General features: G+C 45.4%; 3 protein-coding genes across 5 annotated transcripts in view; 2 read left to right on the top strand and 1 right to left on the bottom strand.

Annotated features, from left to right (window-relative positions):
* The first annotated feature begins 3820 nt into the window (after window positions 1-3820).
* On the top strand, window positions 3821-17651 carry matr3l1.1 (matrin 3-like 1.1). 3 transcript variants are annotated; one of them, XM_037977577.1, is made up of 23 exons: window positions 3821-4017; window positions 5762-6681; window positions 6821-6882; window positions 6964-7002; window positions 7208-7284; window positions 7361-7392; window positions 7483-7605; window positions 7690-7815; window positions 8080-8196; window positions 8538-8662; window positions 8747-9168; window positions 9412-9505; window positions 9573-9706; window positions 9783-9940; window positions 10260-10326; window positions 10402-10430; window positions 10515-10643; window positions 10719-10849; window positions 10922-11375; window positions 15266-15889; window positions 15978-16047; window positions 16178-16299; window positions 16391-17651. In XM_037977577.1, exons 2-23 carry the CDS (start codon window positions 5797-5799, stop codon window positions 16421-16423), a joined length of 4053 nt encoding a protein of 1350 aa, XP_037833505.1. In that variant the 5' UTR covers window positions 3821-4017; window positions 5762-5796; the 3' UTR covers window positions 16424-17651. The 3 variants fall into 3 exon arrangements, with proteins under 3 accessions (XP_037833505.1, XP_037833504.1, XP_037833502.1); XM_037977576.1 differs by having other exon boundaries at window positions 3821-6681; window positions 7364-7392; XM_037977574.1 differs by having other exon boundaries at window positions 3821-6681.
* matr3l1.2 (matrin 3-like 1.2) lies at window positions 16543-26816 on the bottom strand. Its single transcript, XM_037977344.1, has 26 exons — window positions 26420-26816; window positions 26300-26343; window positions 26099-26215; window positions 25694-25819; window positions 25447-25623; window positions 24263-24387; window positions 23434-23653; window positions 23159-23235; window positions 22908-23071; window positions 22788-22831; window positions 22587-22703; window positions 22182-22307; window positions 21941-22111; window positions 21726-21850; window positions 21136-21475; window positions 20873-21058; window positions 20581-20677; window positions 20479-20495; window positions 20148-20270; window positions 19407-19535; window positions 18570-18698; window positions 18373-18503; window positions 17452-17638; window positions 17218-17383; window positions 17024-17139; window positions 16543-16887 (listed from the first exon to the last, which is right to left on the bottom strand). The coding sequence occupies exons 1-26, from the start codon at window positions 26457-26459 to the stop codon at window positions 16828-16830; spliced, it is 3354 nt and encodes a 1117-aa protein (XP_037833272.1). The 5' UTR covers window positions 26460-26816; the 3' UTR covers window positions 16543-16827.
* lamc2 (laminin, gamma 2) overlaps window positions 26458-26830 on the top strand; it is a 23509-nt gene continuing 23136 nt past the window's right edge. Inside the window, exon 1 of the mRNA XM_025002052.2 lies at window positions 26458-26542. Coding sequence (XP_024857820.2) covers window positions 26458-26542 — 85 coding nt within the window. The remainder of the gene's footprint in view (window positions 26543-26830) is intronic.

The following is a 26830-nucleotide window of genomic DNA, read 5'->3' as shown; positions in this document are numbered from 1 at the left end:
CCAGGAACAACCAGGAACATCCAGGAACAACCAGGAACAACCAGGAACATCCAGGAACAACCAGGAACAACCAGGAACAACCAGGAACAACTGAAAACAACTGAATCTTACCTGAAAACCAACAGCAAACAACAAGAAACTGACAAACAGAATCAAAATAAATAAAACCCAGAACTGAATCAGCATTATTAACACTTTGGCTGGTTTAAAACTTTTGCACAGTTTTTGTTGTTTGTTTGTTGTTTTGTTTGTTGTTTTGTTTGTTGTTTTGAAGCAGTGACAATAAATCAGCATCTCTGTTTGGATCAGAAGCTGATAACAAATAATTTGATTTAATTCTGAATCAGAATAATAAGACTTTTTGTTAAACCCGACTCAGGATTCTGCTTGTTTTTGAGCATCAGTTTGTTATTTTTATTCGAATATAAAATAACTTTTAAAATCAGTTTTTTTAAACAGTAACCGCTGGCAGAACCTGAAGAACCGGGCTCAGCCTCAGCTGCTCGTCTTCATCTTCCTCTTCATCCGGAGTGGTGTTTACACGCATGTGGATGAATATTTAACTTTAATTTCTTTTAGCGAGGCTGTTTTTCTTCCTTTTTTAATGACAAAACAAACTTGGACAAACAGCTGATTTAAAGATTCATGCGGCTGCGTTCTGATGAGGAGGAGGAGGGAAATGGGGCAGAAAGCTGAAGGAGGAGCTCATCATCATCAGCAGCAGCAGCTCTGGAAATGAACAAAACATCCATCCATAATGCAGGAGCTTCCATTTGTCTGCCTGAGTGTGACAGACAGGAAAACTCCCGAGGAATCAGTCCGAGCGCCGGCTGATTGAACGAAGCCTCAGGTACGAGCCGCACCTGAGGAGGTTCAGCTGCAGGATCCAGATGATCCTTCAGAACCAAACCTTTCATCAGCTGATGGACCAAGTTCTGAATGTTCTCCAGAAAGTTCAGGTTCCTCTCATCCTGATGGAGAAACCAGATTCTGTAAATAAAACTCACCTGAAACTCTTTTATCCCTGATGATGATGATGATGATGATGATGGTGGTGGTGGTGATGAAGGTACGGAGGAACCATCTGACCTGCCGAGGTTCTGATCCGTTTAAAGTTGGATCGATCTGCGTGGAGGCAGAGAGTAAGAAACATAAAAACCAACGAAGAAGATGAATTAATCACCTGAACCTGAACCTTAACAGATCAGAGTTTCCCTCCTTCATACCCACGACCTTTGACCTGCAGGTCAGCCGCTGACTCCACGACCTTTGACCTTTACATGGTGAGGAGAACAACCAGAAAGAACCGGAGAGAACCTGAAGCAACGGGACAGCAAGAACAAAAGAAGAACAACCAGACGGTTTGTAGCATCGCTGCAGCTGGACTCACCAGAGACTCACCAGAGACTCACCTGAGACTCACCTGAGACTCACCTGAGACTCACCCGAGACTCACAGTTTTCCCAGATTTGTTTTAAAGATGAAAACATTTGGATGTATTTCTGTTTAAGGCTGAGGAACCAGGAGGGTTAAAGCTGCTTGTTGATCAGCTTCTCTGCTGCTTTTGGATCAGAACCGACTGAGGAAGAGGATGGAACGTCAGCAGGACGAAGCTGCTGTGAATAACAAAAATAAAACAAACAAAACATGAAAGATGAAAAAAAACAAAAAACAGAAATTAAGAGAAAATTAGTTTTAAAATCTTTTTATTTCAAAGTTGCTCCATAAATAAAATCAGGATTTTAAATAAAATCAAAGCAGGATTTTATAGTTTTATTCTTCTGATGTTTACAGATGATTGATAATAAATCCTGATAAAAACCAGCAGCTTTTAAAGGTTCTGCTCAAACTCTTTGTTTTTATAAAATTAAAAATTAGATTAAATAATCATCTGAGAGATCAGTGATAAATATTGATGTTAATCCGGCTCATTCAGATTAAAACGTTTATATTTTAGTTACACATATTTCAGATTAATAATAACTTTCAGAGTATTTATCAAGATTTATTTTTAAAATTCTCCAACTCGTGTTCTCCGTGTTCTCCTCTGTTAGATTTTTATTTATCTCTGATTGTATAAAACTATATTTCATGATTCCAGTTTTACTCCTTAAATCAAGAAATAAATCGATAAAACGAACCGTTTTAATCTCAGGATGACTCAGCGTTTTCCTGCTGACTCAGGATTAGTTTCTGTTTAATTAAAGTCGACCGATCAGCTAAACAAACGGAGAGTTTAACGTTCAGATTATTTATTTCAACAACAAACTCAGGATCGTCTGAGGAGCTTCAACCTGTGGTCCGTGGGCCATCTGCTGGTCCTGAGCTGAAACTGTCCCAGAACCTGAAGACGAATGAAAATGAAATTATTATTATTAATAAAAAGAAATGTCCTGATAAACAAAATGTTTTAAATTTCATTTAACTCTTATTAAAGTTTTACCCTATTTATCTTCAATTTCAGATTTAATTAACTTAAAGATTTGAAACATTTTTTTTATTTTTATCTGTTTTTGTTAAACTGCAAACATCAATTTTCTTTAATTCCACCACATTTTATAAAATCAAACTGAATTAAACTGGTGTGATTTTATTTATTTGTCTTTTTTTCTGTGTTTCATAATAAAAAGTAAAGAAAGTGAGGTTTAATTCCTTAAATTTATGTTTTAATTTGTCATTTTAATACAATTAATTTTATTTTCAGCACTGACTTTATTTAAATTTAATTTGATTTAGACATATTTCATCCATTTTATATAAAAACAATTAAATACATTTATTGTAGAGTTCTAATTCTTAATTAATTCAGGTTTTAATCTTTGCATGATTTTATTTCAGGAGTGAATAAAGTTATAGATGATTTTAAATCTGTTTTCTTTATCTGCGAACAATAATCGCGACACAAAGTAAAACCTGTTGAGCAGCGCCCCCTGCTGGCGGAACACAGACACATCACTCTGAGTTTTACAGAAAATAAAACTGAGTTTATTTCAACAAATGTTGAATAAAACAGCATCAACAGGGTCAGATCCTGGGAGGATGTTTACAGCAAAAAAAGGAAACAAAATTAAATCAACTCGGATGTTTCAGCACAAAAACAAAAATAAAACATTCATTTTATTCGGTCGGGTTGTTTACAGATAAGGAGCAGAAGCAACAACTTTTAATTCTTTTAATCAAATTATAGTTAGTTCGTTTTTAAAACGAATACCTTTTTAATTAAATGGGTGCTTAAACAAAGAAAATGAAGATCAATTTGTAGCTGTCATTATTTGTTTGTTCGTCTGAAATGGGTGTAATTTACCTGAACTATTTTTATTTTAATATTAACGTGGTATTCTGTTTTTTCTTTTTTTATTATTTGATTTATTTCTGTTGTTGGCCCCACAGTGAGCATTTCCGAAGATGCCAGCAGGGAAGGAAAGCATCAAATCTAAAAACAGGATTTAACTACAGTGAATCATAAAAAAACATTGTTTTAATTTTCATGAAATCAAATTAAAAAGGCAAAACAATGGGGAGAAAATATTTTTTTAATTTGTCGCTTTTATTAATATTAATAATTAACTTTTTTAAGATTTCTGCTAAACTTAATATTTGTTAAACAAAGTGAAAAAACAAAAAAAGTGTATTGTTTCAGAGAGAACGAATATAATTTATTAAAAAATAAAAGTGCACTGCACTCTATTACGTTTTTTAAATATTTAACATTAAATAAATAAATTTAAAATGTTTTTTTTTTCCGCATTTTATTTTCTTTACGGTTCGTCCTCCTCACCAGCAGGGGGCGGAAACGCTCCATGTCGCTGTTTAACAACTTCATTCAAAGACACGAAGAAGAACACTTCCGGTCCGAAATTGAGGAAAAATAAGGAAAAAAACCGTCATTTAGCTTCTTTAAACGTCTTGTTTTCTCCTGTTTTTTATCAACAGCAGCATTTTATTCATATTTTCCAGTGAGTCCGTGTTGCTACGAGGCTCGGTGTTTTACCTGAAAGTGTTCCCAGTTTAGTTCAGGTGAGTCGCGGCTGGTTTTGTAGATGCTAATCGTGGATGCTAACTTTGTTAGCACCTTTCACCGTTTTTCTCATAAGGAGAAAAAAACACTAAACCAATAAATCTACTTAGATGATTTCTTTATTCACAGTTTGAGCTGAAGGTGACCTCTGGGAAACACAATCGACTTTGTTGGTTTGTTTAAATCAGTTAAATCTTGATAATATTTAATGAGTCCAGGCCCGTTTATCTGGTTTGTTTTCGATAAAACATGTTTTTATTATCATGTTTGTGTAAAAAAACAAAAATGCAGCTGTTTTTTTATACAGGCGAAGAGGTTTGAAAAGGTAATATGATGTGAATTTTGTCTTGTCTGTTTTGATTTTGACTTCTGGGCCGACAGAATGAAGCCAAGATATTTCCTGGTTTTATAGTTTTTACTTCATGTTGAAACATATCCATCCATTCAGGAGGCTCTGAGGAGGAGGACACCACGTGAAGAAGAATATCAGGTGTTGTTTTGTCCTAAGGTGTCCCACAGGTCATTATGGGATCAGGCCTTCAGGCGGACCGGTCCAGAACCACCCCCTCTTCTTCCTCAGCCTTTGGAAAGTGACAGAATCTGGTTTCACATATTGGTAAATTAAAAAAAAGGTTCTGATGTCCCCTGAAAAGATGTGGTCCATGAAGACAGCAGGTGTTGCTGTGAAATCTCTGCTGGACTTTCCTGCATTAATGCTGTCATCAGAACCCTGATCCAAGCCCAGAACCATCATAAAACTGGACTTTTGAACTTGTCAGCTTCCTTTTTTACAGCCTCAGAGCATGATGCTACCACCACCGTACTTCACACTGGGTAACATATTCTTGGAGTTTATTTTTCTCTCTTTAAATCGTTGAACGTTCCTTCAGAAGGCTTCTTCTTCCTGCGTGAGTGTTTGGAGCTGGAACGTCTTTCTTTGATGGCAGCCTCTCAGTTATTCTAGACCATCTAAGAACCGGGCTTTTGGACCTGTTGCTGACAACGCCACAGAATCTGAGTCGGAGAACTTTATTAATCCCAGTGGACAATTTAGAGCTTCCTAGACCACATTCATTGTCCACAAATCTACAGCAAATAAGAACCCAGATTCAGTTAAAATGAACAATAATAAGCTGATCCGTCAGATTCTGGTTCCCTCTGTGGGACGGTTCCACCCAGATGGAGCCCAGAGACGTTGGTGTCGCTTCCGGACCGGTTTACCATCAGGCTTCTTTTCTGCTCAGGACAGTTTGAAGAGACGTTTGGATTGTAGAACCTGACCAAGGTTTCCCGAAGACCCCCCTGGTCCATGAGGTTCTGTTAGTTGTTAATGAATGATGGTTCCAGGTGTGGAGATGTTGGAGGGTTGGAGATCAAGGCTGTCCAGAGAAATCTGAAAATGCTTCAAGCTTTCTTCAGTTTTAATACCTTTTAATGTCTTGAAACATGAAGTATCTTGGCTTTATACTGTTAAAGGTGTGTTTTTAATCTGTATTGCCTGTATTTGCTTTATAGTGTGATTGTTTCTGTATTTATAAGTTTAAAATGATTTGTTTCACATGATCAGAAAGTCCTCCTCAGACCGTCCCAGAAACAAATGTTTAGATGTTTCGGTTCTTCTTCCTTCCAGAACAGCTGATCATAGATTCTTCGTGTCGTCACACCTCTCTGTTTTCTCTCAGGACAGCTCTTCTTCCAGCTTCACAGTTTAAATGTTTTGTCTTCCGACATTTCTGTCCACAGGAAACGCTCCCAGCGTTTCTCCACAGGGTCCCGTCATGTCTCACAACTACCCGTACAGACAGGCGCCGACTGACTCCGACCTCCGGTCCAATCCACGGCATTACAGTTCAGCAGGAAGCGGGGACTTTTATAGGCGTCCCCAAGAGTCTTTCTCCTCATCCTCCAGGAGCTCTGCGGTGCCACAGCCGACTCAGAGTCCTCAGGACAGCGTCCTCAGCCTCCTGACCAGCTGTGGGCTGGAACCTGGAGACCTGGCAGTTCTAGCCAAGCTGCCTGAAGACGTTCTGACCGTTGAGTCTCTGCCGCACCTCATCAAACAGATCAAAGGCAAGAAGGGAACCGTCAAACCTTTTCCTGCCAGACCTCCTTCTCCCCCTCCTTCCTCTTCCTCCCACTCCTTCAGCTCCACCCACAGAGCCTCTGCAAGCTCCGCCTCCTTAGACTGGGACCAGCTCCGCAGGCAGCCGGTACAGTACCCACTCCACCTGATCCAACCCACTTCCTCTTCATCTGAAACTTATTCAGACCGCTGGGGGGCTCACAGCTCCATCCGATCACTATCGTCTTCATCAGCCAGACCCGTGAAGGACTCTGACCACAGGCCACGCCTCTCTGACTATGGTAAGGCCGCTTCTTCTTGCAGCTCAGTGGACTTCAAGAGAACTCGCCCTTCTCGTTTCTCGGATACTGGAACAACTGATTACAGATCAGTTCCTCCCCCTGAAGACCGCCTTCGTAGCTCCGGGTCGTCCAGCTCCAGCCTTCCCCCCGCCGCCTCGGTCCCGGTCCCGGTCCCGGTCCCCGTCCCCGTCCCCGTCCCCGTCCCCTCCAAGAAACAAGCTCTGGACTTCCACGGATCGCTGCCATCGGTGTACCCGTACTCGTGCTCTCTGTGTGACATCACAGTACTATCAGAGAAGGTAAGTTCACCTGTTCTACTTCGGACTTTCTCTGCAGGTGAGTGGGGGGGTGGGATGGTTGTAAGGGGGCGGGGTCTGATGGGAGCTGATGTGTCGTCCAGAAGCTCAGCGGCTGTCTCACTTCCTGGTTGTGTTCCAGGTTTGGCTCGAGCACATTAACGGGACGGTCCATGCAGAAGGACAGCTCAAGCTGCTGCAGCAGTGAGTGCCTCACACACACACACACACACACACACACACACACAGTGTTCTGTTGTGTAATGTTCTCCCTCTTCTCTCCAGGTTTTCTAACTGGGACTGTCGTGTTAGAAACGCCAGCAGGTCAGTAACATTTATCATCATCAATAAATCAGATTTTATTATTTTGCGGAGCTACTTGAATCCTGTGAACAGCAGCAGCTACAAACATCCTGACAGATAAACTCCAGATGTGTGGAAGGAAAAATGATGAATTCTTTAGTTGTTCAGGTGTAAGTCTCAGACATCGACCAGCAGCTTCCTGATTAAAACTCTTCTCATGTTCAAGGGATGAGGACCAATCAGATAAGAGGAGGGCTGGAGCAAGCTCCGCCCCATCGACTCAAAGAGCCCATCAGAACCAAGGTAGGTCCACCATGTTGATGCGTTTGTGTGGTTCTGCTCCGAAGTCCAGTTCTAACAGGACGTTTGTTGTTTTCAGCAGCTGCGCAGACAAACAAGAAACTTCCGAAGGTAAAAACTGAAACTTGTTGACGATCAGGTCTGAGATCAGCTCGGCTGCTGCTGCGTCACCTGAGTGTGTGTGTGTGTGTTCTCTGACAGCCGTCAGACAGAGGGAGGGTGGTGTGTGTGAAGTTTCCAGCTCAATCTGTGGACGAGGCCTATCTGCAAAAATGCATCGAGCCATTTGGGAAAATGGGAAAGATCCTCATGTTTCCATCTGTGGTGAGTCCGCCTGCTTCTTCACACACCTTAACACACTCCGTTACAGTGTGTGTGTGTGTTTAACGTTCAGTTTGACCCCCACAGGCCTTCGTGGAGCTGGGTACTGCTGATCAGGCGAAGGACTTGGTGAAGTTTTACAGTAACTTGGATCCAGCTGAGAACAAACGGCAGCTGGAGCTGAGCATCTCCAACACCTTCAGCTTCCTGCAGGTAGGACACCTGAGATCAAAATCTGATCAGTTTTACACTTAAGGATCACTGCATCAATACTTCACCAGTTTCAACACACACACACACCTGGTCAGAGGAGCTCTGGGGTTTGCTTCACCTGCAGACGTGCTGTTTGATTGTTTGTGGTGCATTTATTGGACCAATGAACCGGCGGAGCAGTTATTGTTTCCTGCGATGGAAAAACTGCTGAGTCATGCCGTCCCAGTCTGACCCAAATCACACGAGGAGTTTTTGTCTCCTCAGAGCTCTCAGGTGGTGAGCTTCACTCCGGCGCCGTCAGGAAGGGATGGACGCTCAGACCTGATCAGCATCATCCGGCGCTTCGGCGAGCCGCTCTACAGCCTCTTCCTGCCGTCCAAGGTGAGTCGGACCGAACGCTCGGCAAGGGGGAGGAGCCGGGAAGTTCAGCCGGAAACCAGCAGGGGAAACAGCTTAAAGGTTGTCTCCATGGTGACGGCGTGCGGGTCGAGATCAGAACCCCTGACCCAGTCCTGATCAGAACCTCTGACCCAGTCCTGATCAGAACCCCTGACCCAGTCCTGATCAGAACTCCTGACCCAGACATTCCTGTCATCTTTTAAAGTGGTCTAGATCATCAATTTTTCAGACTGAAGGTCTTTCAGAGTTTTTCTTTGGACTTTGGCTGTTTTCTCACTCCGTTTCAGAACCAGAACCTGAACATCTGTAACCTTTTGTTTCAGGCGTTCATTGAGATGAAACTTGCTGCTGATGCTAAGAAGCTGGTGGATTATTACTCGTCTAACAGTCTGAGGATCAACGACCACGCCATCAGAGTTTCTTTCTCCACGGAGTACAAGTCCCTCATGTGAGTCCGACCCAGTCCAACAAGAACTGATCCCTGGTCTCTGATCAGTTTCTGATTCAGGTCCCGCTCTGTTCTGTCCTGCAGGCGGGTTACGCTGGCCACCAGGTGCGACGAAGAACCGAACCAAACCACCACCACCACGGTCAGCACAAGAGAACCCAGCAGGGAACGGAGGCCCAGGTCCAGGTCCAGAGACAGGTTCAGATTTGTGGGACGGTCCAGAAACCGTTCCAGATCCAGAGAAAGATTAAGAGACAGATCAAAAGGGCGATCCAGCCGTGAAAACAGGTCCAGAGACAGGTCTAGAAGAGAGGGACGAACCAGAACCAGGTCCAAGTCCAGAGAGAAGAACAGAGACAAATCCAGCAAAGAGACCAAGTCCAAATCTGAAGAGAAGTCCAGCAGCAGTTTCACCGGGCAGAACCAGACCGAAGTGAAGACTGAAGAACCTGAGAAAACTGAAGAACCTGAAGGACCTGAAGGACCCGAAGGACCTGAGGAACCAGGTAAGAAAACAAAACGTGAAAAATGAAAACACGATTTTAATCAGACATGAACTAATCTTGGTCAGCACAGAAGCAGAAAAGAGTTTAGATGTTTCTGTAAACTGCATTAAATCAATACTTCAGGAACAAATGGCAAAGATCAATAACCTGACAGGAAGTAAATCTGCTGCTGCTCTGGAACTGATGAAGGTTTGTGTCACACGATGATGATGATGATGATGATGATGATGATCTTGTCTCCAGACGCTGAGGCCAGATCTGCAGGTGAACCTGAAGACGACGCTGCTAACGAACAACCTGATGCTGCTGATGAAGAACAGGCGGACGATGAAGACAAGTGAGTTCAGTTCAGACTCAAACCCGAGATTGAAAGCGGCTGTTAGTCAAAGTGTCGATTCCTTCAGGCTGTATGCAAACGACAGCGACATCGAGGGCATGGAGGTGATTGCAGAGGATGGAGAGAACTTAGAGGACGAATATGCAGAAAGTCTGGAGGAGGAAGCCGACCATCCTGAGGCAGCTGCCTCACCTGAAGGAGGTAGGAACACAAACCAGCTGAGCCGTTTGGAAACGATGCTTGGAAACAAAACTTTAAACAAGTTGGTCATTTACAGAAGAAGACGAGGTTAAGAGCATGGAGATTGATGATGAGGAGGAGGAGGAGGTGAAGGATGGAGAGACTGATGAGAAGGAGCAAACTGTGACAGAAGAGGAGACAAAGGAGGAGGAGAAGGAAGAACATGACAAAGCTGCAAACACGGAGAATGACGAGGTAAAAACAGATTCTGTCTCAGAAAGATGAACTGATGGTTATAATTCAAACATTTATTATCTGAGTCATCCTGAACACGCTCTGAGCTCTGAGAGCTCGCCACATCCTCCATGTTGTTATTTTAATGAGTGACCGTGACGCTGCCATTTCTCCACATCAGATGATGACCTGTGCTTTAAAGTTAAAATACTGTCAATATTAGTAATATTATAATAATCACTAAGCAAAAATAGTTGTTTTTATTTTTAATTTTTTGTTTTGGCTCCTGGCTGGTTTAAAGATAAACTTACAGTAGATAAAATGGTTGTTTTAAATGAAGGAACCTGGTTTCCCGATGGACCTGGAGAACTGCATCACTCTGGATGAGGTGGACTGTGAGGATGAAGGTAGACAAACAGAAAGCAGTCAAATAAAGCTCAGTTTGAAGGACCCTCAGGTTCTGATGCTCCGGTCTGTTGCAGGTGAAGCCGGTCAGGATGATGGAGCCAAGGTGAGTCTCCAGGGATCAGATCTGATGGAGCTGGTTTTTACTTCCTGCGGCGTAACGATCAGTAAAAACCGTTTCTGTTTTCAGTCCTCAGAACCCAGCAGAGTTCTTCTCTTCAGCACGATGCCGCAGGATTACTCCGACATGGAGTTCATCCAGGTGATGAGAGGCTTTGGGACCGTGGTCCGTTACCTCCTGCAGCACGACCGGCAGCAGGTCAGAATCCTTCAGGGAAACGGGTCGTTTGGTTCTGATCCGGTCAAACTTACAGATGAATTCTCTTTGTTTCAGGGCTTCATCGAGATGTTGACTCCCTCAGAGGCTCAGGAAGCTGCTGAAGGGCTGGAATCCAAACCCGTCCACCTGAACGGAACCAGACTGATCGGCAGCTTGTCTCAGGAGTTCTCCAGACTCGATGACGGGTCAGAACCGCTCCGTTCACTTCCTGTTTCCTGCCGGCTGTCTGCTGTCGCTGATCTGCCGTCTGTTTACAGGTGGACAGTCCCGTCAGGCGAGGAAGAGGAGGGGAAGGATGAAGACGAAGGCCAGGACACCGGGAGTGGAAGACTCGACGAGTCTGGCACGGACAAAACTCCAGACATGGAGACGTCAGATCAGAGGACCAGGTCTGAAACGAGTCCAGAGGTGGAGACATCTGTAACAATTGAGGAGAAAAAGACAGAGGAGACTCCAGAGATGGAGACACTCGAAAAGACTCAGGAGAAAGAGACGCTGGACGACACACCAGTCAGGAAGACGAGGTCTCGAAAAATTCTACAGATGAAATCATCAGAAAAGACCTCAAACAGGAAGACGAGGTCCAAAAAGATTCCAGAGAAAGATTCTACTGACAGCACTCCAGAGTCAGAGACCGAAAAGATGAAGGAAAAGGAGGCCGACGAGACTCCAGAGACGACTCAGGAGACAAAGACAGACGAGACTCCAGACNCAACCAGCAGCTGAACGCAGTCAGAGTCTCTGAGGCGCTTCTGCAGCTTCTAACTGTGATTTCATGACTCAGACTGAGGGCTCACCTGAGGGCTCACCTGAGGGCTCACCTGAGAACGTCTGGGACACAAACAGAGCAGGAACTCATGGTTGTTCCTGCGAGTCTGTGGAAATAAGAACAAATAAAACAGCCGAAGGTGGTTAGAGTCTAAAACCTGATTAAAAGCAGGAAAACGATGAACGCTGCCTCAACTTTCACATCATCGCTTTAAATTTGATCATCTTTGTGTTCAGGTGGCTCAGGTGACGTCTACCTGCTGGGGGTGGGGCTCCAGAGCTCCGCCCCCAACACTCACCTGTCGGAGCGGCGCTGCCTCCGCCTCAGGAAACAGATTTCAGATTTTCTGTCTGCGATAAAAGAAGATTTCACGTGGACGTGCCGACACACGGCTGAATCAGATTTAATGAAGTTAACAATAAAATTAATAACATTTAATCTGTTTTTCACTTTTCACCTTCAGGATCTTTATGTTTTATTTCCACCTGAAATTAACTGTTTCCTCCCAACTAAAAGAGTCTTCTGATTATTATTCAACATTTAAATAAAATCCTGCCTCCTTTATTTGTCTGACAGGATGAAAGTTTGAAGAGACAAAGAAAAACCTTTTTAAAAACAGATGTTATTAAACTGTTTCCTGCTGTTCTTATTCCTGACAAATAATTTAAATTAAAAATAAAAAACAAACAGAAATAAATGATTTAATCATAACTTTGCTTAAATACAAGCTCTTTATTCAGGATTTTATATAAAGGCTGCTGAAATAAATCAGTAAACTTTTTAAAAGTCATAATTTTAGTTTTTAATCATTTTTTTTCGCTTAATAAAAGGATGTTTGTCATCAAACCTCTGGATCCAGCTGTTAAATGATAATTTCTTGTTATTTGAAGTTTGAACAAGTGACAGTTTTGCTCAGTAAGAGTTCCTTTAAGTCTGCAGAAATATGTCAGGGTGTGTCTGTGTTTTATTGTAGCCTCCGGCTGCAAAAAGAAAAGGTTCTTGTTCGAGTTATGAAATGTGTTCTTCTGCGTGTCGAAAACTGTCTGAGGAAAGACAACAGCTGAGGTCATCCAGGAACGCCCTGAGTCACAGAGGATGAACCGTTTGGGTCGTCTGAATCAGAGGATGAACCATATTTAGTTGTTTTTAAACCAGACTGGAGCTCACCTGCTGTTAACCCTCCTAATCTGAGGACAAATAAGACGGAGAGTCTGGTTGATTAAACTCTGATCCTCTGAGCGGCGTTTAAATGCTGTTTATGTGCAGCGGTACCGTTAGAACCCGCTCAGTTCCCATCAGACGAGGCGTTGGCTGGTTTGGGCCGAGCTCGGCGGACTTCATGGGGATTAGTCTGCAGGACAGAAAAAAGTCTGGAGCAGAGAAACTGAAGTGGAGACAAACGGGTCAAGGTTCCGGCTGAAAGAACCTCACCTGTCGGGACACAAAGAGGATTTTATAGTAATGACAGAAAAACATTAAAAATGGTGAATCTGGGTGGAACAAACCAATAAAAACCTGTCCGGTGAAATTATCAATGAAAAGATCTAAAACACAAAATGTTTTTCTTGTTTTAAGGAAGACTTGAAACTGAAGTTGTTCTTTGCTCAGTTTTTGTTGTGAAGTCTGAAAAGATTCAACAGATTCAGGTTCTGTTTCAGGAAATCGGAGTAAACTTTTATTAAACAAACAGAACCACCTGAACTGGTCTCTCAGAGGGATGGAGAAAATGTTAAAAACAACAGATGTAAAGCAGCAGAAGCATCAGTTTGTGTAAAATTCAGTTCAGACCAAATTTAATCAGAAAATAAATAAAACCTGGAAGAGATTTCAGACATGATGAGAGGAGTTAAAGTTATTAAAACATAAAAAAAAAACTCCTTCATGAAGAGAAAAACCTGCAGGTGATGATTCTGTGTTTGTCCATTAATACATTTAGGATTAAATTTAAGAAGTAAAATTATTTAATTTTTTTTTAAATCAAAGATTAAAACATCAGTGAAGTGGAAACAGGTGAGAAAGTTTCAACCCAAAGACTGAAGACTTTAACCTGCAGGACATTAAAGACGTTTGATTTCAACCATAAAGCTGAACTTTGTTTCCTCCGGCAGCGAACGGCCCCTGCGAATGTAACGGCAGGTCTCGCTTCTGCCAGCCCGACTCCTGGGGGCTCCGGTGTGTCGACTGCCAGGGAAACAGCGAAGGACGCCACTGCGAGCGCTGCAAGGACGGTTTCTACCTGCAGGGGGCGGGGCTGAGCTGCACGCCCTGCCTCTGTAACCCCACAGGTGAGGTCACACCTGTCCGTCTGTGAGACGGCGCCCTGTCGGGACCGCAGGGTGACAGCTTCCTGTTGGTTTCTCTGCAGGTTCTGTCGATGCAGCGTGTGACGGCAGGGGGCGCTGCCGGTGTAAAGAGGGCGTCGCCGGAGACAAATGTGACCGCTGCCCCGACGGGCCGATCGGACCGATGGGCTGCCCTCAGAGGTGAGGCAGGAAATGCTCTGAGTCCAGACTTCTTCTGTGGTTTTTGTCAGCGTCAGCTCCAACCTGTTGAGTTTTGTGTTTTTCAGACGCCAGGAAAGAGAGGATTCTGGGAGTTTGACTCTGCCGTGTTTCTGTTACGGACACAGCCGTCAGTGTTCTGCACAGTCTGGCTACTCCGTCCACAACATCACCTCCACCTTCAGTACAGGTAACTTCCACACTCTTCACACCACAATAAAACACTCTTGGTCCTTTACGCGGTGCTTGGTTTCAAAATAAAAGCACCTGTTGGCTTTCAGGTCCGGAGGGTTGGAAGGTGGCGACGGTGGACGGAGAGATTCCTCCTGACATTTATTTCCGCTGGTCACCAAAACACCAGGACCTGGAGGTGATCTCCAAACACAGACTGCCGACTTACCTGTACGCCCCAGGTGAGACAAGCTCCGCCTCCTCCATGTCTCTGTGGAAGCTGACACGTTTCCCATTCCTTTCCTCTGACCCGCTGTCTCCTCGCCTGTTTTACAGAACCTTACCTGGGGAACCAGCTGCTGAGTTATGGTCAGAAGTTCTCCTTCCAGTTGCGTCTCGACCGCGGCGTCCGACACCCGTCCACCAACGACGTGATCCTGGAGGGCGGCGGTCTGAGAGTCTCCGCCTCTCTGGGCGACCTGAGAACGACTGTCCCCTGTGGACAGAAGATCAGCTACAGCTTCAGGTCAGAAACTCACCTGTCACGTTCAGACGTTTCTGCTGACCCGATAGGCTCCGCCCACCTGGTTGAGTTGTAAGCCTTTATGTTCCTTCTGAAGCCCTCAGACATGTTTGAAGGATTAACCTTCATCCAGCTCCTGTAGAGCAGAGCAAACATTCCTGAGAGGAGGCATGGTGTGGCTGTAACGTGTAGAAACATGTGGAAACTCAGCCTTTGTTTACATCTCTGTGGAAACGCCATGTTGGCTCCGTCAGATCAGAGTCCAGCTCTTCCTGTCGATTACTTTCATTACTTCATGTAAAAACAGGACGGATCCACAGCTGCAGCAGCTGCTCGATGAGGCTTTTATTTGTGACTTCCTTTCACACAACTGAAGCAGCCTGAAATCAAATCAGCGAGTCTTATTTTCAGTCAGAACATCCGGTGCAGGTAGTTGTGCAATACTGTTACCGGTCCAGAATGTCCAAATATTTTTTATAGGTGTGAACATGCAAGGAACGTGCAGAAGTCTTCATGTCACAGACATGAACAGATGTGACACGAGACGATTCTTAAAGAGCATTCAGACAAATAATCACACTCCTCTAAAGACTTTCTGAAGGTCCGAAAAGCTTCAGCTTTNGACGAGACTCCAGAGACGACTCAGGAGACAAAGACAGACGAGACTCCAGAGACGACTCAGGAGACAAAGACAGACGAGACTCCAGAGACGACTCAGGAGACAAAGACAGACGAGACTCCAGAGGCGGAGACGTCTGAAACGATTCAGGAGACCCAGACGTCTGGAATGACTCAAGAGACAAGTACCGACAAGACTCCAGAGACAAAGACGTCTGTAAAAACCTTCGACCGAAGGACAAGGTCCAAAAAGATTCCAGAGAAAGACGGTTCTGATAAAACGTCTCAGAGAAGGACCAGGTCCAAAACGACTCCAGAAGGGACAACTGAGATGTTGGAGAAGGTTCCTGAAAAGACTTCGGTCAAAAAGACACCAGAGAAAGACGTGTCTGAAAAGGTTCCAGAAACGGACTCCTCCAGCAGAACCAGCGAAGAACCTGGGAACAACTCTGAGAAGGAACTGGCAGGAAGAAAAACTGTAAAGGCTAAAACCGCGTCCAGAAAGGGTCCAGAGACCAGGACGGACAAAAGAAAGGGGACTCCTGAGGACGACGCAGTGCCTCTGAAAACCACGAAGACGGAACCAGCAGAGGAAGAGAAAAATGATCCGAACAACAAAGAACCTCCAGAAGCACCTGAGCAGGTGTGAGATGTTACCTGTATGCTGACGTACAGAGGGTTAGAGAACAGTCAGCTGATTTACACCTAACTGATCTGAGGTCTGTTTTCAGGACTCTGAGATGGAGCAGTCTGCGCCAGCAGAAGGCGCTGCAGAACTAGAGAAACCTTCCAAACCTGTGGGTGAGTTTCATCTACAGCGCCTTTCTTCTTGTTCACCTGTTCGGTTGATTGGAAGAGACAGCTGAGGTTACTGAAGTGTCCCTAAACACACCACGGTGCGTTTACTGTCCCCTCGGTGTTTGTGTTGCAGGACCAGAGTTTGTGCGTCCAGTCGTTGGTTACTTCTGTAACTTGTGTCAGCTGATCTTCATCGATGAGGATGAAGCCAAACTACAGCACTGCAGCACGCCGGAGCACTACAGGAAGTACCAGGTCGCTATGGAAACCATCGTTTTACCTCTCGGATCTGACCAGTTTCTGTTTGCAGCTTCTTTTACTCTTACAGTTGTTTTCTTTGTTTCAGGAGAAGACGGGGAAGGATCCGTGGACGAGCTGAACGTCGAGCAATCAGTTCAGGTTTTAAACAATCGTTTAACGATTAGTTTCCTACAGTTCAGTTAAAATAAGTTTCATCTAAAAATACGCTTTTAGTTTCCAATTAAAACAAACGTCACGTTTGATAAAAGACTTTATTCTGCAAAAATTCCACACAAATCACCCAACAGTCAGAAGATGGAAACTGGAACTACTTCCTGTCTGACAGTGGAAGGAGACGCTGCTTTCCAGGACGTAGACGGAGCCCTGACCATTGGGGCAACAACAGAACTAAAACTTACTGAATCTACTTTTAATGTTTCTGTTAAACACTGATCCCTTGGTTAGTGCTGTTATCCTCCGAACTGAAACTTTACATCTCAACAAACTAAAAGAAAGAAAAACATCAACTCTTCGTTGGGTGTCTCACGCCGCCGTCTTCACTTTCTTCTTCGCTGCTTTTGTTTGTTCTTTCTCCAGATGTTTCTGCAAAAACCAACATCATGTCATCATCGGATCAGTTTGTGTAGTTTTAGGTCATTTATCAAACCTGATTGATTTGTAACTTTACCAATAAACTGCAGTCTGTAGTCTGACTTTGTGGGCGGGGCTTGTGTCTCACCTGCAGCTTGTCGTAGTGCGCCCAGCTGCTGCAGTGGTTCTTCATGGCTGTGTCTTTGTTGGAATAAAACAGGAAACAGATGCGACAGTAGTACCCCATCTTCACATGTTCCACACCTGCACAAACCAATCAATCAATCAATAATCAATACTTCTTCCTAACGTTCATTCCGGCCGTTCGGTGGATTTTCTCACCAATGGGGGTGTCGGGGTTGTGAGGCGGCAGCGGCAGAGACGCCACGCTGGGTTTGATGTCAGCAGGGGGCAGGGCCTCAGTTTGTCCGTTCTGATTGGACGATGTGTTCACAGCCTCCTCTGCCGGCTCCTGGTTTGCCTGTTGAACTTTGACCTCAGCAGCAGCCTGGTTGAGACAAACATTAATCAGCAGCTGATACGTAGATGATTGATCAGATCAGCTGTCAGACTCACATCTTCACTGATTTTCTTCTCCTCAGAAACTTCTGGAGGTTTTTCTGCAGAGGTTTGTTCTGTTCTCTCCTCTTCCTCCTCCTGTGGCTCCGCCTCTTTTAGCTTCTTGGCCGGCGGTTCTTCAGAGGGTTGGGTGGATTTTGGCGGTGAGCTGCTGTTTGCCCTCTTTTTGCTTAAATACAGTTGGCTAAACAAACAAACAAACAAACAAAGAAACGTTTATTTCAGTCTGTATTCAAACGCTGCTGTGATTGGTTGGTTTATGGATCAGCTGAAGAATGCTGGTGCAGATCCTCAGTCCTCCAGGTTATGGTAAATCTAAAAACTCCATCACTTTTCTGCCAGCCTACAAAGGAAGATGGACAGTGGTCCTCAATACTTCTGAACACCTGAAGAGGGACCAAACCAGCACCTACTACAGAAAGGTCCCAGACTGGCTGAAAAACTTGAAAAACTAAATAATCAATCAATCAATGTCCCACAGATTATCTTTGAGGGAAGCCACTCTTTATATGGACTTCCCAACAAACAAATGGAAGGAACTCTACTCAGACCAGAGGTCCAGTTGTTCTGTGTTTTATTTTTTATTTTCTGGAGTTATGACGTAAAAAAGAAACTTGAAGGTGGAACTGATGGATCACTTTTAAACCAACAAGTTGTTAAAACGATTTTTAAAAAATTATTGTGATTTTAAATGAACCCGAAAGGAAAAAAGATGATTCGATTGATGTGTGATGTCACTGAGGTCAAAGGTCAGGCAGATTAAATCTGTTCAGGTGTTAAATGTTTTGGTTTTATGTGTCTGAACGTTTTTATTTTAATAAACTTGTGTGAATTTTTTTAAATTAGTGTTTGGAGCTGAAACTATCGAGTGAAACAGAATTAATTATATGTTCCTGCAGGTCACAGAAATGAACCGACCCGTCTGGGAGCTCTGGGTACTTGTTGCTCACGTAGATGGCCAGGCGTTTCCCCCCGAACGTCAGCGACTTCTCTTGACACGCTTTGCCCAGCTTCTCAGCATCCTCCGTGTTCTCCATCTCGATTAAACACTGCAGAGACACAGATTAATGTTCAGATTGTTCGAACCCGTGCAGCCAGGTTCTGCGGTTCTGTACCTCTTTCCTAAACCTGTTCAGGGAGTACTTCTGGATGTTCCCGAACGGCTCAACGAGCTCCAGGATGTCATCCTCCGAGTATTTAATGTTGGGAATATGAGCGATGTGCACCACCCTGCTGGATCCACTCTGAGACACACAAACACGTTCAATAACTAAAACTTTATTCCAACAAGATCGAATTTAAACAAAAACTCACTAAAACCCGAAGGAAGAAATAAACTGATACAACGTTTAGTTCCACCATAAACATTTGTTTTTCTGCTGATTCCACTGGAGGAGTAACGGTTCGGTACTACTTCCTTTTTTATTTAAACAGACAGAAGCAGAGACACCCTTCAGGTAGGGGGACAGGCTCTAACTGCCGTTTGTGTCTCTACACCAGGCGACAGTTCAGAGTATCCACACAGGGGCGCTGGAAGGAGCTGGGACACCATCATTCTGCTGGGGGACAACACCTGGGCAGTGACAGTGAAATCTGAAGGAGTGTGATTGGGAGGAACGGACTCTCTGATCTGAACTCAAGTGGTGCCCTGTTATTAGACTGTCCCCGTCACAGTTTACCTATAAGGAACACCATGTCCAAGCATAAGGGTGTCCATCAGTGCTCAAGGCGAGGAAAGATTCTGTAGTCGTGTCATCTGACCTGTGGCCGCATGCTTTGGACTGGAGTGGTGAGTTGGATCAGATGCTGGACAGAGCCGGTTGCCCCAAATGTGCAGTGAGGCTTTGCTGGACAGTCGAGGGGACATCCCTAAGCTGTGGCCGCAACCAACACCCTGATGTGTAAAAACCACAGAAGAAGAGCTGGAGGCCTGCAGAGGTGACAGAACTCACCTGGATGATGGAGTGACAGCCATACTGTTGGATCCTCACCGGGCAGCCGCCCACCGTCGCCGTCACGTTATTGCTGTAAAACTTGTGCATGGCTCTTGCTTGTTTGTCTTTCTTGAACTGAATGAAGGCCTGAGGAGGAAGAGGAGAAAGAGGAGGAAGAGGAGGAGATGAATGACTCAGTCAGGAGGCCTCTGATGAAGACACAGCATGACAACTCGGTCTGATTGACGAAGAACCGGAACGTTCCAACACGTCTGAGTTTCAGTAAGGGCTACAAAAAACATAACTCCAGGAGATCCAAACTCCAGGAGATCCAAACTCCAGGAGACCCAAACTCCAGGAGACCCAAACTCCAGGAGACCCAAACTCCAGGAGATCCAAACTCCAGGACTCTGGGATGGTTCTTATTAAGGACCCAAACTCAGAAACTCAAAGTGGGAAACCCTGAGCCATTAAAGTGAGACAAACTGAAGGTTTTTATCTGAGGAATCTGAGCTGACCTGCAGGTTGATTCATGTCTGACACAAAGTTTTCATTTTCATCACACGAGTCAGAGGTTCTGCTCACTGACCCGGTTCTCTCTTTTAACCACTAACACCAAACATTTAACCATTTCTTACCTTCAGAAACTTAAAATAACCTCCTGATTATTGTTTAAAATGGATGAATCAGTGAGGGTACCTTTACACAGAACCAGAACCAGCCCTCTGAACCACACCCATCACCTCCTGTGAGCTCTACCTCAGCTCGCCGGTCCAGAACCAGGTGTTTCTCCACCTTCCCGAAAGGTTTGGCGAGCGCCAGCAGCTCGTGGAGGAAGTTGTAACCTCGGCGGAAGCCCATGATGCTGACGACCCGCAGGCCCTGAAGGAAGAGGACAGATTTACTGTTTTCATCTTCTGAAGGAGCTCGAGCCAGAGAGCAGAATTCATGAAGAACTGGGGAACATCTGATGGAAAACCAGGAACAGAATGATGAGTGTGAACCGGAGGAAATGAATTAAACTTAATGATGTTTAAAATGTGGTTCCATCAGAGAAACAACAGAAATATGAAACAAAGAAAACACATACCCCTTTCTTTATTTCCTCTGCAGAGAAGAAGAAACAAACACATGAGAACAGGTGAACACTTTTTAAACCTTTCTGGTATCACATCATCAGAACGTCACAAACCTTCAGCGCTGGAGTCTTTGTGGGCGTCGCCCTCGTCTTCTTCCAGCTCGTCCAGCGTCACAAAGTCCTCCATGTTCTCCAGGAAGTCCTGATCCATCTGAAGACCACATCACAGGATTAAACTTCCTCTTTTTACAGAAACAAATCTCCAGCTTCCTCTGGATGGATCTGTTTTCTGATCACCTGAATAAAGTCCTTTTCTCCAGAAACGATACATTTATACACAAACAGTTTTTTTCTTTATCATCGTTTAAAAACAAACAAAAACAAGATCTGCCTGACGGATTCCGACCTGTTCTGTGGGCTCGTCTTCCTCTGCCGCCGCTGCCACCGCCTCACTGCTCTCTCCTGCATTTTCTTCATCTTTGCTCTCGTGTTTGTCAGTCGGAGCTTCAGTTTCTGTCCCTTCAGTCTGTCCCTCTGGCACCTCCACCTGAGTGACCACGCCCCCAGCTATGACATCATCATGGGCAGGAACCTGTGAGGGTTTCACACGTCACAACTCAGAAAGTGTCTTCTTCAATTTTTCATGTCTGTTGAAGTTGTTTCCTTCACCTCCTTCTGCTCCTTCACAGACTCTGCTCCCTCTGGCTCCTCCTCATGCTCTGCGTCTCCCTCAGCCTCCTCTTCATCGTCTCCTTCCTGCACGACTCCTGACACGACCTCTTCCTCCTCCTCGTCTGCAGCAAGTGTCTCTTCAGGCTTCTCCTGGTTGTCCTCCTCTTTCTCTTCCTCCTTGTTCTCCTCCTCCTCCTCCTCCTTCTTCGGCTCCTCCTCCTCCTCGTTCTTCTCTTTCTCCTCCTTCTCCTCCCTGCTACCGGATGAAGTCTTGAAGAAGTAGCTTGTTTCTGATCGGTTGCTCCTCCAGTTCTGAGCGACCTGCCTGTGGTTCACACTGAGACGAGAACAAACATCAACATTCAAACTCTGTTCATTAGCTGTGGCGGCCATCTTGAATGAAGTTTCAGTTGTAGATGAACATCCAATGAATACTTCAGTGAACATGAAGAGCGGTTCAGAAGTTTGTCAGCCATCTTTCATGGCAACAATTAAAGACCCAGATGAACCCAAGTCTGACTCCCAACTCAACGCCAGCTCGAGGGGCTGTTGTCACGGTAACCAGGTGAACCCAGAGGTTTACTCACTTCAGGGTTTTGTATTTGGTGCAGATGTTGAGGTGGACGCGCCGTCCTTCAATGATGAGCGGGTTCCTGCTGTAATACTTGACCAGCATCTCTGCGTCGTCCACAGTTCCCAGCTGGACGAAGGCCTGAACAAAAATCCACACATTCAGCCACAAAACATTCTTTTGGTTTGAACTTCCCTGGTTCTGGTCAGACTATAAAGGCTCGGGTTCTACCTCGTCTTTAAGGAACAGGTAATTCTCCACGACGCCGAAGCGTTCAGCGACGGTCAGCAGCTCCCTCTTCTTGTGTTCCTCTCTGGGCAGGCGGGAGAAGAAAACCACTTTGCTGCCATGACTTTTGACTTCCCGAGCAGACCTGTCCACGGGGCGGTCCACCGGATCTTTCTGAGGAACAGAAGCAGAGTGTGAGTGGGGTTCCTCGGTTCTGCAGGCCTGGAAGCAGCAGCTCAGTTACCTCGATGACCATCAGGCTCTGGGACAGGTAGAAGGTGACGGGTTTGCCGTACAGAGTGGTCGGGTTCCGTTTGTAGTAGTTCACCACATCCAGAGCTTCTTCATGAGACTCCATCTCCAGGAAGGCCTGAAGGAGACACACAGACTGAGACAGAGCAGCTGGGAGGACAGCGTGGACGTCCCGTCCTCAGCGTGGACGAGTCACCTTTTTCCCCCAGCTTGATGCCATTTTAAAAGAACATTCATATAATTCTTAAGACTTTTATTATTCTAAAGTAAAGATCAAAGTCCTCAGGACTTTCTGCTCCAAAACCACCGAGCCAACAGTCAGGAATCAGAAACATCTGGAGCAACATCTGCCTCTCTCCGTTCAGATGGAGCTGAGGGGGCGGAGCCAGTTGTCTACCTTTTTGTCGAGGATCAGGTGTTCTCTGAGAGAGCCGAACATCTCGGTGAAGGCGAACAGAGTCTTGTCGCTCAGAGGCCTCCTGTCGTATTTCACCACCACCACTCTGCTTCGCAGCTGAGACAACACACATCAGCAGAGACGTCCCATCAGAGACATCCAGAGACAGGAGACACACGATAAAAGAGAGTTTGGACTCACCGTGTTCTGACCCAGTTTGTTTCCAGACAGACTCCGATCTCCTCCTGACAGACAGAAAGACTGAATGTTATAAACCCCAGCAGAAGCTGTCCTGTCTTCTCTAAGATCTCACTGTCTCACCCCAGCTGGAGGACATCCCTCCTGTATGACCTGAAGACATGGGGGGTGGTCCCAGCAGACCTGGGGACAGGTTGGGTGTGTCCCACAGACCCCCGCTGGACAAAAACAACAACAACAACAACAGTGAGTCTCTGAATAAACAACCAGAAATTTTAAAAAAGGGACTTTAGGTCCAAATTCTTGTTCCTTCAAAATAAAAGCTTCACTTTAAAAGTTTACAACTAAAGTTTCTATGATCACCAAAAACCTACAGCAGAACCATCTGATCTGGTTCCTGTAGAACAGAACCCATCTGGTTCCTGTANCGGGAGAAAAGGTTCTGCCGGACCTCGTGCACAGAACGGGCTCTTGGAGCTCACGTGAGAACAAAATGATCATTTTTATCACACAACTACATCAGCAAGAGCAGATTTCTTCACTTCTTGCTGAGTATCAATCCAGCTTTATTCTTCACCTCCTTCTCCTCCTGCTGCTCCTCCTGCTGCTCCTCCTCCTGCTGCTGCTGCTCCTGCTGCTGCTCCTCCTCCTGCTGCTCCTCCTCCTCCTTCTCCTCCTGCTGCTCCTCCTCCTGCTGCTCCTCCTGCTCCTCCTTCTCCTCCTCCTCCTGCTGCTCCTCCTTCTCCTTCTCCTCCTCCTCCTCCTCCCTGCTCCTGGATGAAGACTTGGAGGTCATTCTGGAGGAAGAGGTCATTTCTGATCTGCTGCTCCGGTACTGAGCGCCTCTTCCTTCCTGTCTGTGTTCCACACTGAGAAAAGAACAAATATCAGGATTCAAACTTTTCTTTTTCATAAAGATGAAACGATTATTTCTCTAACAGGGAGAATTATTTTCCTGTTTTTATTTTTGGACTTTGTTTTAAAATCTAACTACTTCTGCAGACTTTGTGCAAACTCAGTCTTTATATCAAAACGTTTGTGTCGTTCAGGAGATGGTGCGATGACTTTTAGTGTTTGTAACTTTTAATAGATTTACCTGCATTTACTCATATTTTCCCACAGCATGCTTATCGCTGGCTGCCGTTAGCAAACACGTTTAAACTTAACTCTCTGAGTGTGCTGGAGATGACTCTCAGCTACTACCACACCAACTTTTAGCTCAGTCTCTGTAAAACTGACTGAGTGGGAACTATTCTTGTCTTTGGTAAAGACGATTAGCTGTGGCGGCCATCTTGAATAAAATTTGCTCCAAAAAGGTCATCCAGTGAAGACTTTCTGAGAGTTTCATTAAAACCAGTGGTTTACAGTGAACATGAGCAGCGGCTCATAAATAGGTACAAATAGATCTTAGTACCAACTCAACGCCAGCTCGAGGTGCTGTTGTCATGGTAACCAGGTGAACCCAGAGGTTTACTCACTTCAGGGTTTTGTATTTGGCGCAGATGTTGAGGTGGACGAGTTGTCCCCCGATGGTGAGCGAGTTCTCGCTGTAATACTTGACCAGCATCTCCGCGTCGTCCACGGTTCCCATCTGGATGAAGGCCTGAACAAAAATCCACACATTCAGCCACAAAATATTCTTTTGGTTTTAACTTTCCTTTCACAGACCATGAGGAGGGAAACGTGTCAGGAGACAGAGGGAGAAGAGGACAGACAGGAGTGTAGGACTGAGGGTAGCAGCTCTGAACGTAGGAACAATGACAGGCAAAGGTAGAGAGCTGCTGACATGATGCAGAGGAGGAAGGTAGATGTTCTGTGAGGAAGAGCAGCAAGGCTCGCAGCATCGGGGCAGAGTTTCAGCTGTTTCACCATGGAGTGGACAGGAAGAGACATGGACCGGGGCTGGTCCTGAAGGAGGAGGAGGAATGTAGTCGAGGTGGAAAGAGTCAGATAGGGGATGTGTCTGAAGATAGAAGGAGGTCTGATGTTCAGTGGACATGTTGGTGAAGGAAACAGAGGAGATGAGGAGGTGATGGGCAGGTTTGGTGTCAAGGAAATGAACCAGGAAGGACAGATGGTGGATTTTACCAAGAGTCAACACCTGTTTCCTAAAGAGGGAGGAACACAGGGTGACCTATAAGAGTGGAGGCAGGAGGACGCAGGTAGACCACATCCTGTGTAGAAGAGGTAACCTGAGGGAGATGGTGGACTGATGGTGGTGTGGAGGATGACTGTTGTGGTGATGAAGAGGAGAAGAGTAAAGGCAGAGAAGAGGAGCAAATGATGGAAGTTGAGGAAGGAAGAATGTTGTGAGGAGTTCAGAGAGGAGCTGTTAAAGACTCTGAGTGGTCAGAAAGAGCTTCCACTAAAGAGCTACTACTGAAGTTTGAAGAAGATGAAGAAGAGGAAGGCAGGTGGACCTGATGACAGTGGGTATATAATAATATATAATAGTGGGTATATTTGGTAGAAGAATGTTAGAGACAAAGAGGACAGATATGGATGCAGTTAGAGAGGACATGGAGGACAGAGGACGCAGAAGACAGAGTGAGATTAAGGAGGACGACTCGCTGTGGAGACCACTAAACAAGGGAGGAGGACAAAGCAGAAAACGATTTGAACTTTCCTGGTTCTGGTCAGACTATAAAGGCTCGGGTTCTACCTCGTCTTTCGAGAACAGATATTTCTCCACGACACCGAAGCGTTCAGCGACGGTCAGCAGCTCCATCTTCTCCTCATCCTCTCTGGGCAGGTGGGAGAAGAAAACCACTTTGCTGCCATAACCTCTGATATCCCGAGCAGACCTGTCCACGGGGCGGTCCGCCTGCCAGGATTTCTTCTGAGGAACAGAAGCAGAGTGTGAGTGGGGTTCCTCGGTTCTGCAGGCCTGGAAGCAGCAGCTCAGTTACCTCGATGACCATCAGGCTCTGGGACAGGTAGAAGGTGACGGGTTTGCCGTACAGAGTGGTCGGGTTCCGTTTGTAGTAGTTCACCACATCCAGAGCTTCTTCATGAGACTCCATCTCCAGGAAGGCCTGAAGGAGACACACAGACTGAGACAGAGCAGCTGGGAGGACAGCGTGGACGTCCCGTCCTCAGCGTGGACGAGTCACCTTTTTCCCCCAGCTTGATGCCATTTTAAAAGAACATTCATATAATTCTTAAGACTTTTATTATTCTAAAGTAAAGATCAAAGTCCTCAGGACTTTCTGCTCCAAAACCACCGAGCCAACAGTCAGGAATCAGAAACATCTGGAGCAACATCTGCCTCTCTCCGTTCAGATGGAGCTGAGGGGGCGGAGCCAGTTGTCTACCTTTTTGTCGAGGATCAGGTGTTCTCTGAGAGAGCCGAACATCTCGGTGAAGGCGAACAGAGTCTTGTCGCTCAGAGGCCTCCTGTCGTATTTCACCACCACCACTCTGCTTCGCAGCTGAGACAACACACATCAGCAGAGACGTCCCATCAGAGACATCCAGAGACAGGAGACACACGATAAAAGAGAGTTTGGACTCACCGTGTTCTGACCCAGTTTGTTTCCAGACAGACTCCGATCTCCTCCTGACAGACAGAAAGACTGAATGTTATAAACCCCAGCAGAAGCTGTCCTGTCTTCTCTAAGATCTCACTGTCTCACCCCAGCTGGAGGACATCCCTCCTGTATGACCTGAAGACATGGGGGGTGGTCCCAGCAGACCTGGGGACAGGTTGGGTGTGTCCCACAGACCCCCGCTGGACAAAAACAACAACAACAACAACAGTGAGTCTCTGAATAAACAACCAGAAATTTTAAAAAAGGGACTTTAGGTCCAAATTCTTGTTCCTTCAAAATAAAAGCTTCACTTTAAAAGTTTACAACTAAAGTTTCTATGATCACCAAAAACCTACAGCAGAACCATCTGATCTGGTTCCTGTAGAACAGAACCCATCTGGTTCCTGTAGAACAGAACCCATCTGATCTGGTTCCTGTAGAACAGAACCCATCCGGTCCTGTAGAACAGAACCCATCCGTTCCTGTAGAACAGAACCCATCTGGTCCCTGTAGAAC

This window comes from Kryptolebias marmoratus, linkage group LG9 (assembly GCF_001649575.2).
Source record: "Kryptolebias marmoratus isolate JLee-2015 linkage group LG9, ASM164957v2, whole genome shotgun sequence".
Taxonomy (NCBI): Eukaryota; Metazoa; Chordata; class Actinopteri; order Cyprinodontiformes; family Rivulidae; genus Kryptolebias; species Kryptolebias marmoratus.
This window is presented reverse-complemented; position numbering and strand designations above follow the sequence as displayed.

What these genes read in the sequence shown, in the direction of transcription:
- matr3l1.1 (XM_037977574.1), top strand. Translation starts at nt 5,731, where the DNA reads ATGTTTTGTCTTCCGACATTTCTGTCCACAGGAAACGCTCCCAGCGTT. An exon ending in ACGGAGTACAAGTCCCTCAT is followed by an intron (nt 8,663 to 8,746) that starts GTGAGTCCGACC and finishes TCTGTCCTGCAG; the next exon opens with GCGGGTTACGCTGGCCACCA. An exon ending in CTCCAGAAGCACCTGAGCAG is followed by an intron (nt 15,890 to 15,977) that starts GTGTGAGATGTT and finishes GTCTGTTTTCAG; the next exon opens with GACTCTGAGATGGAGCAGTC.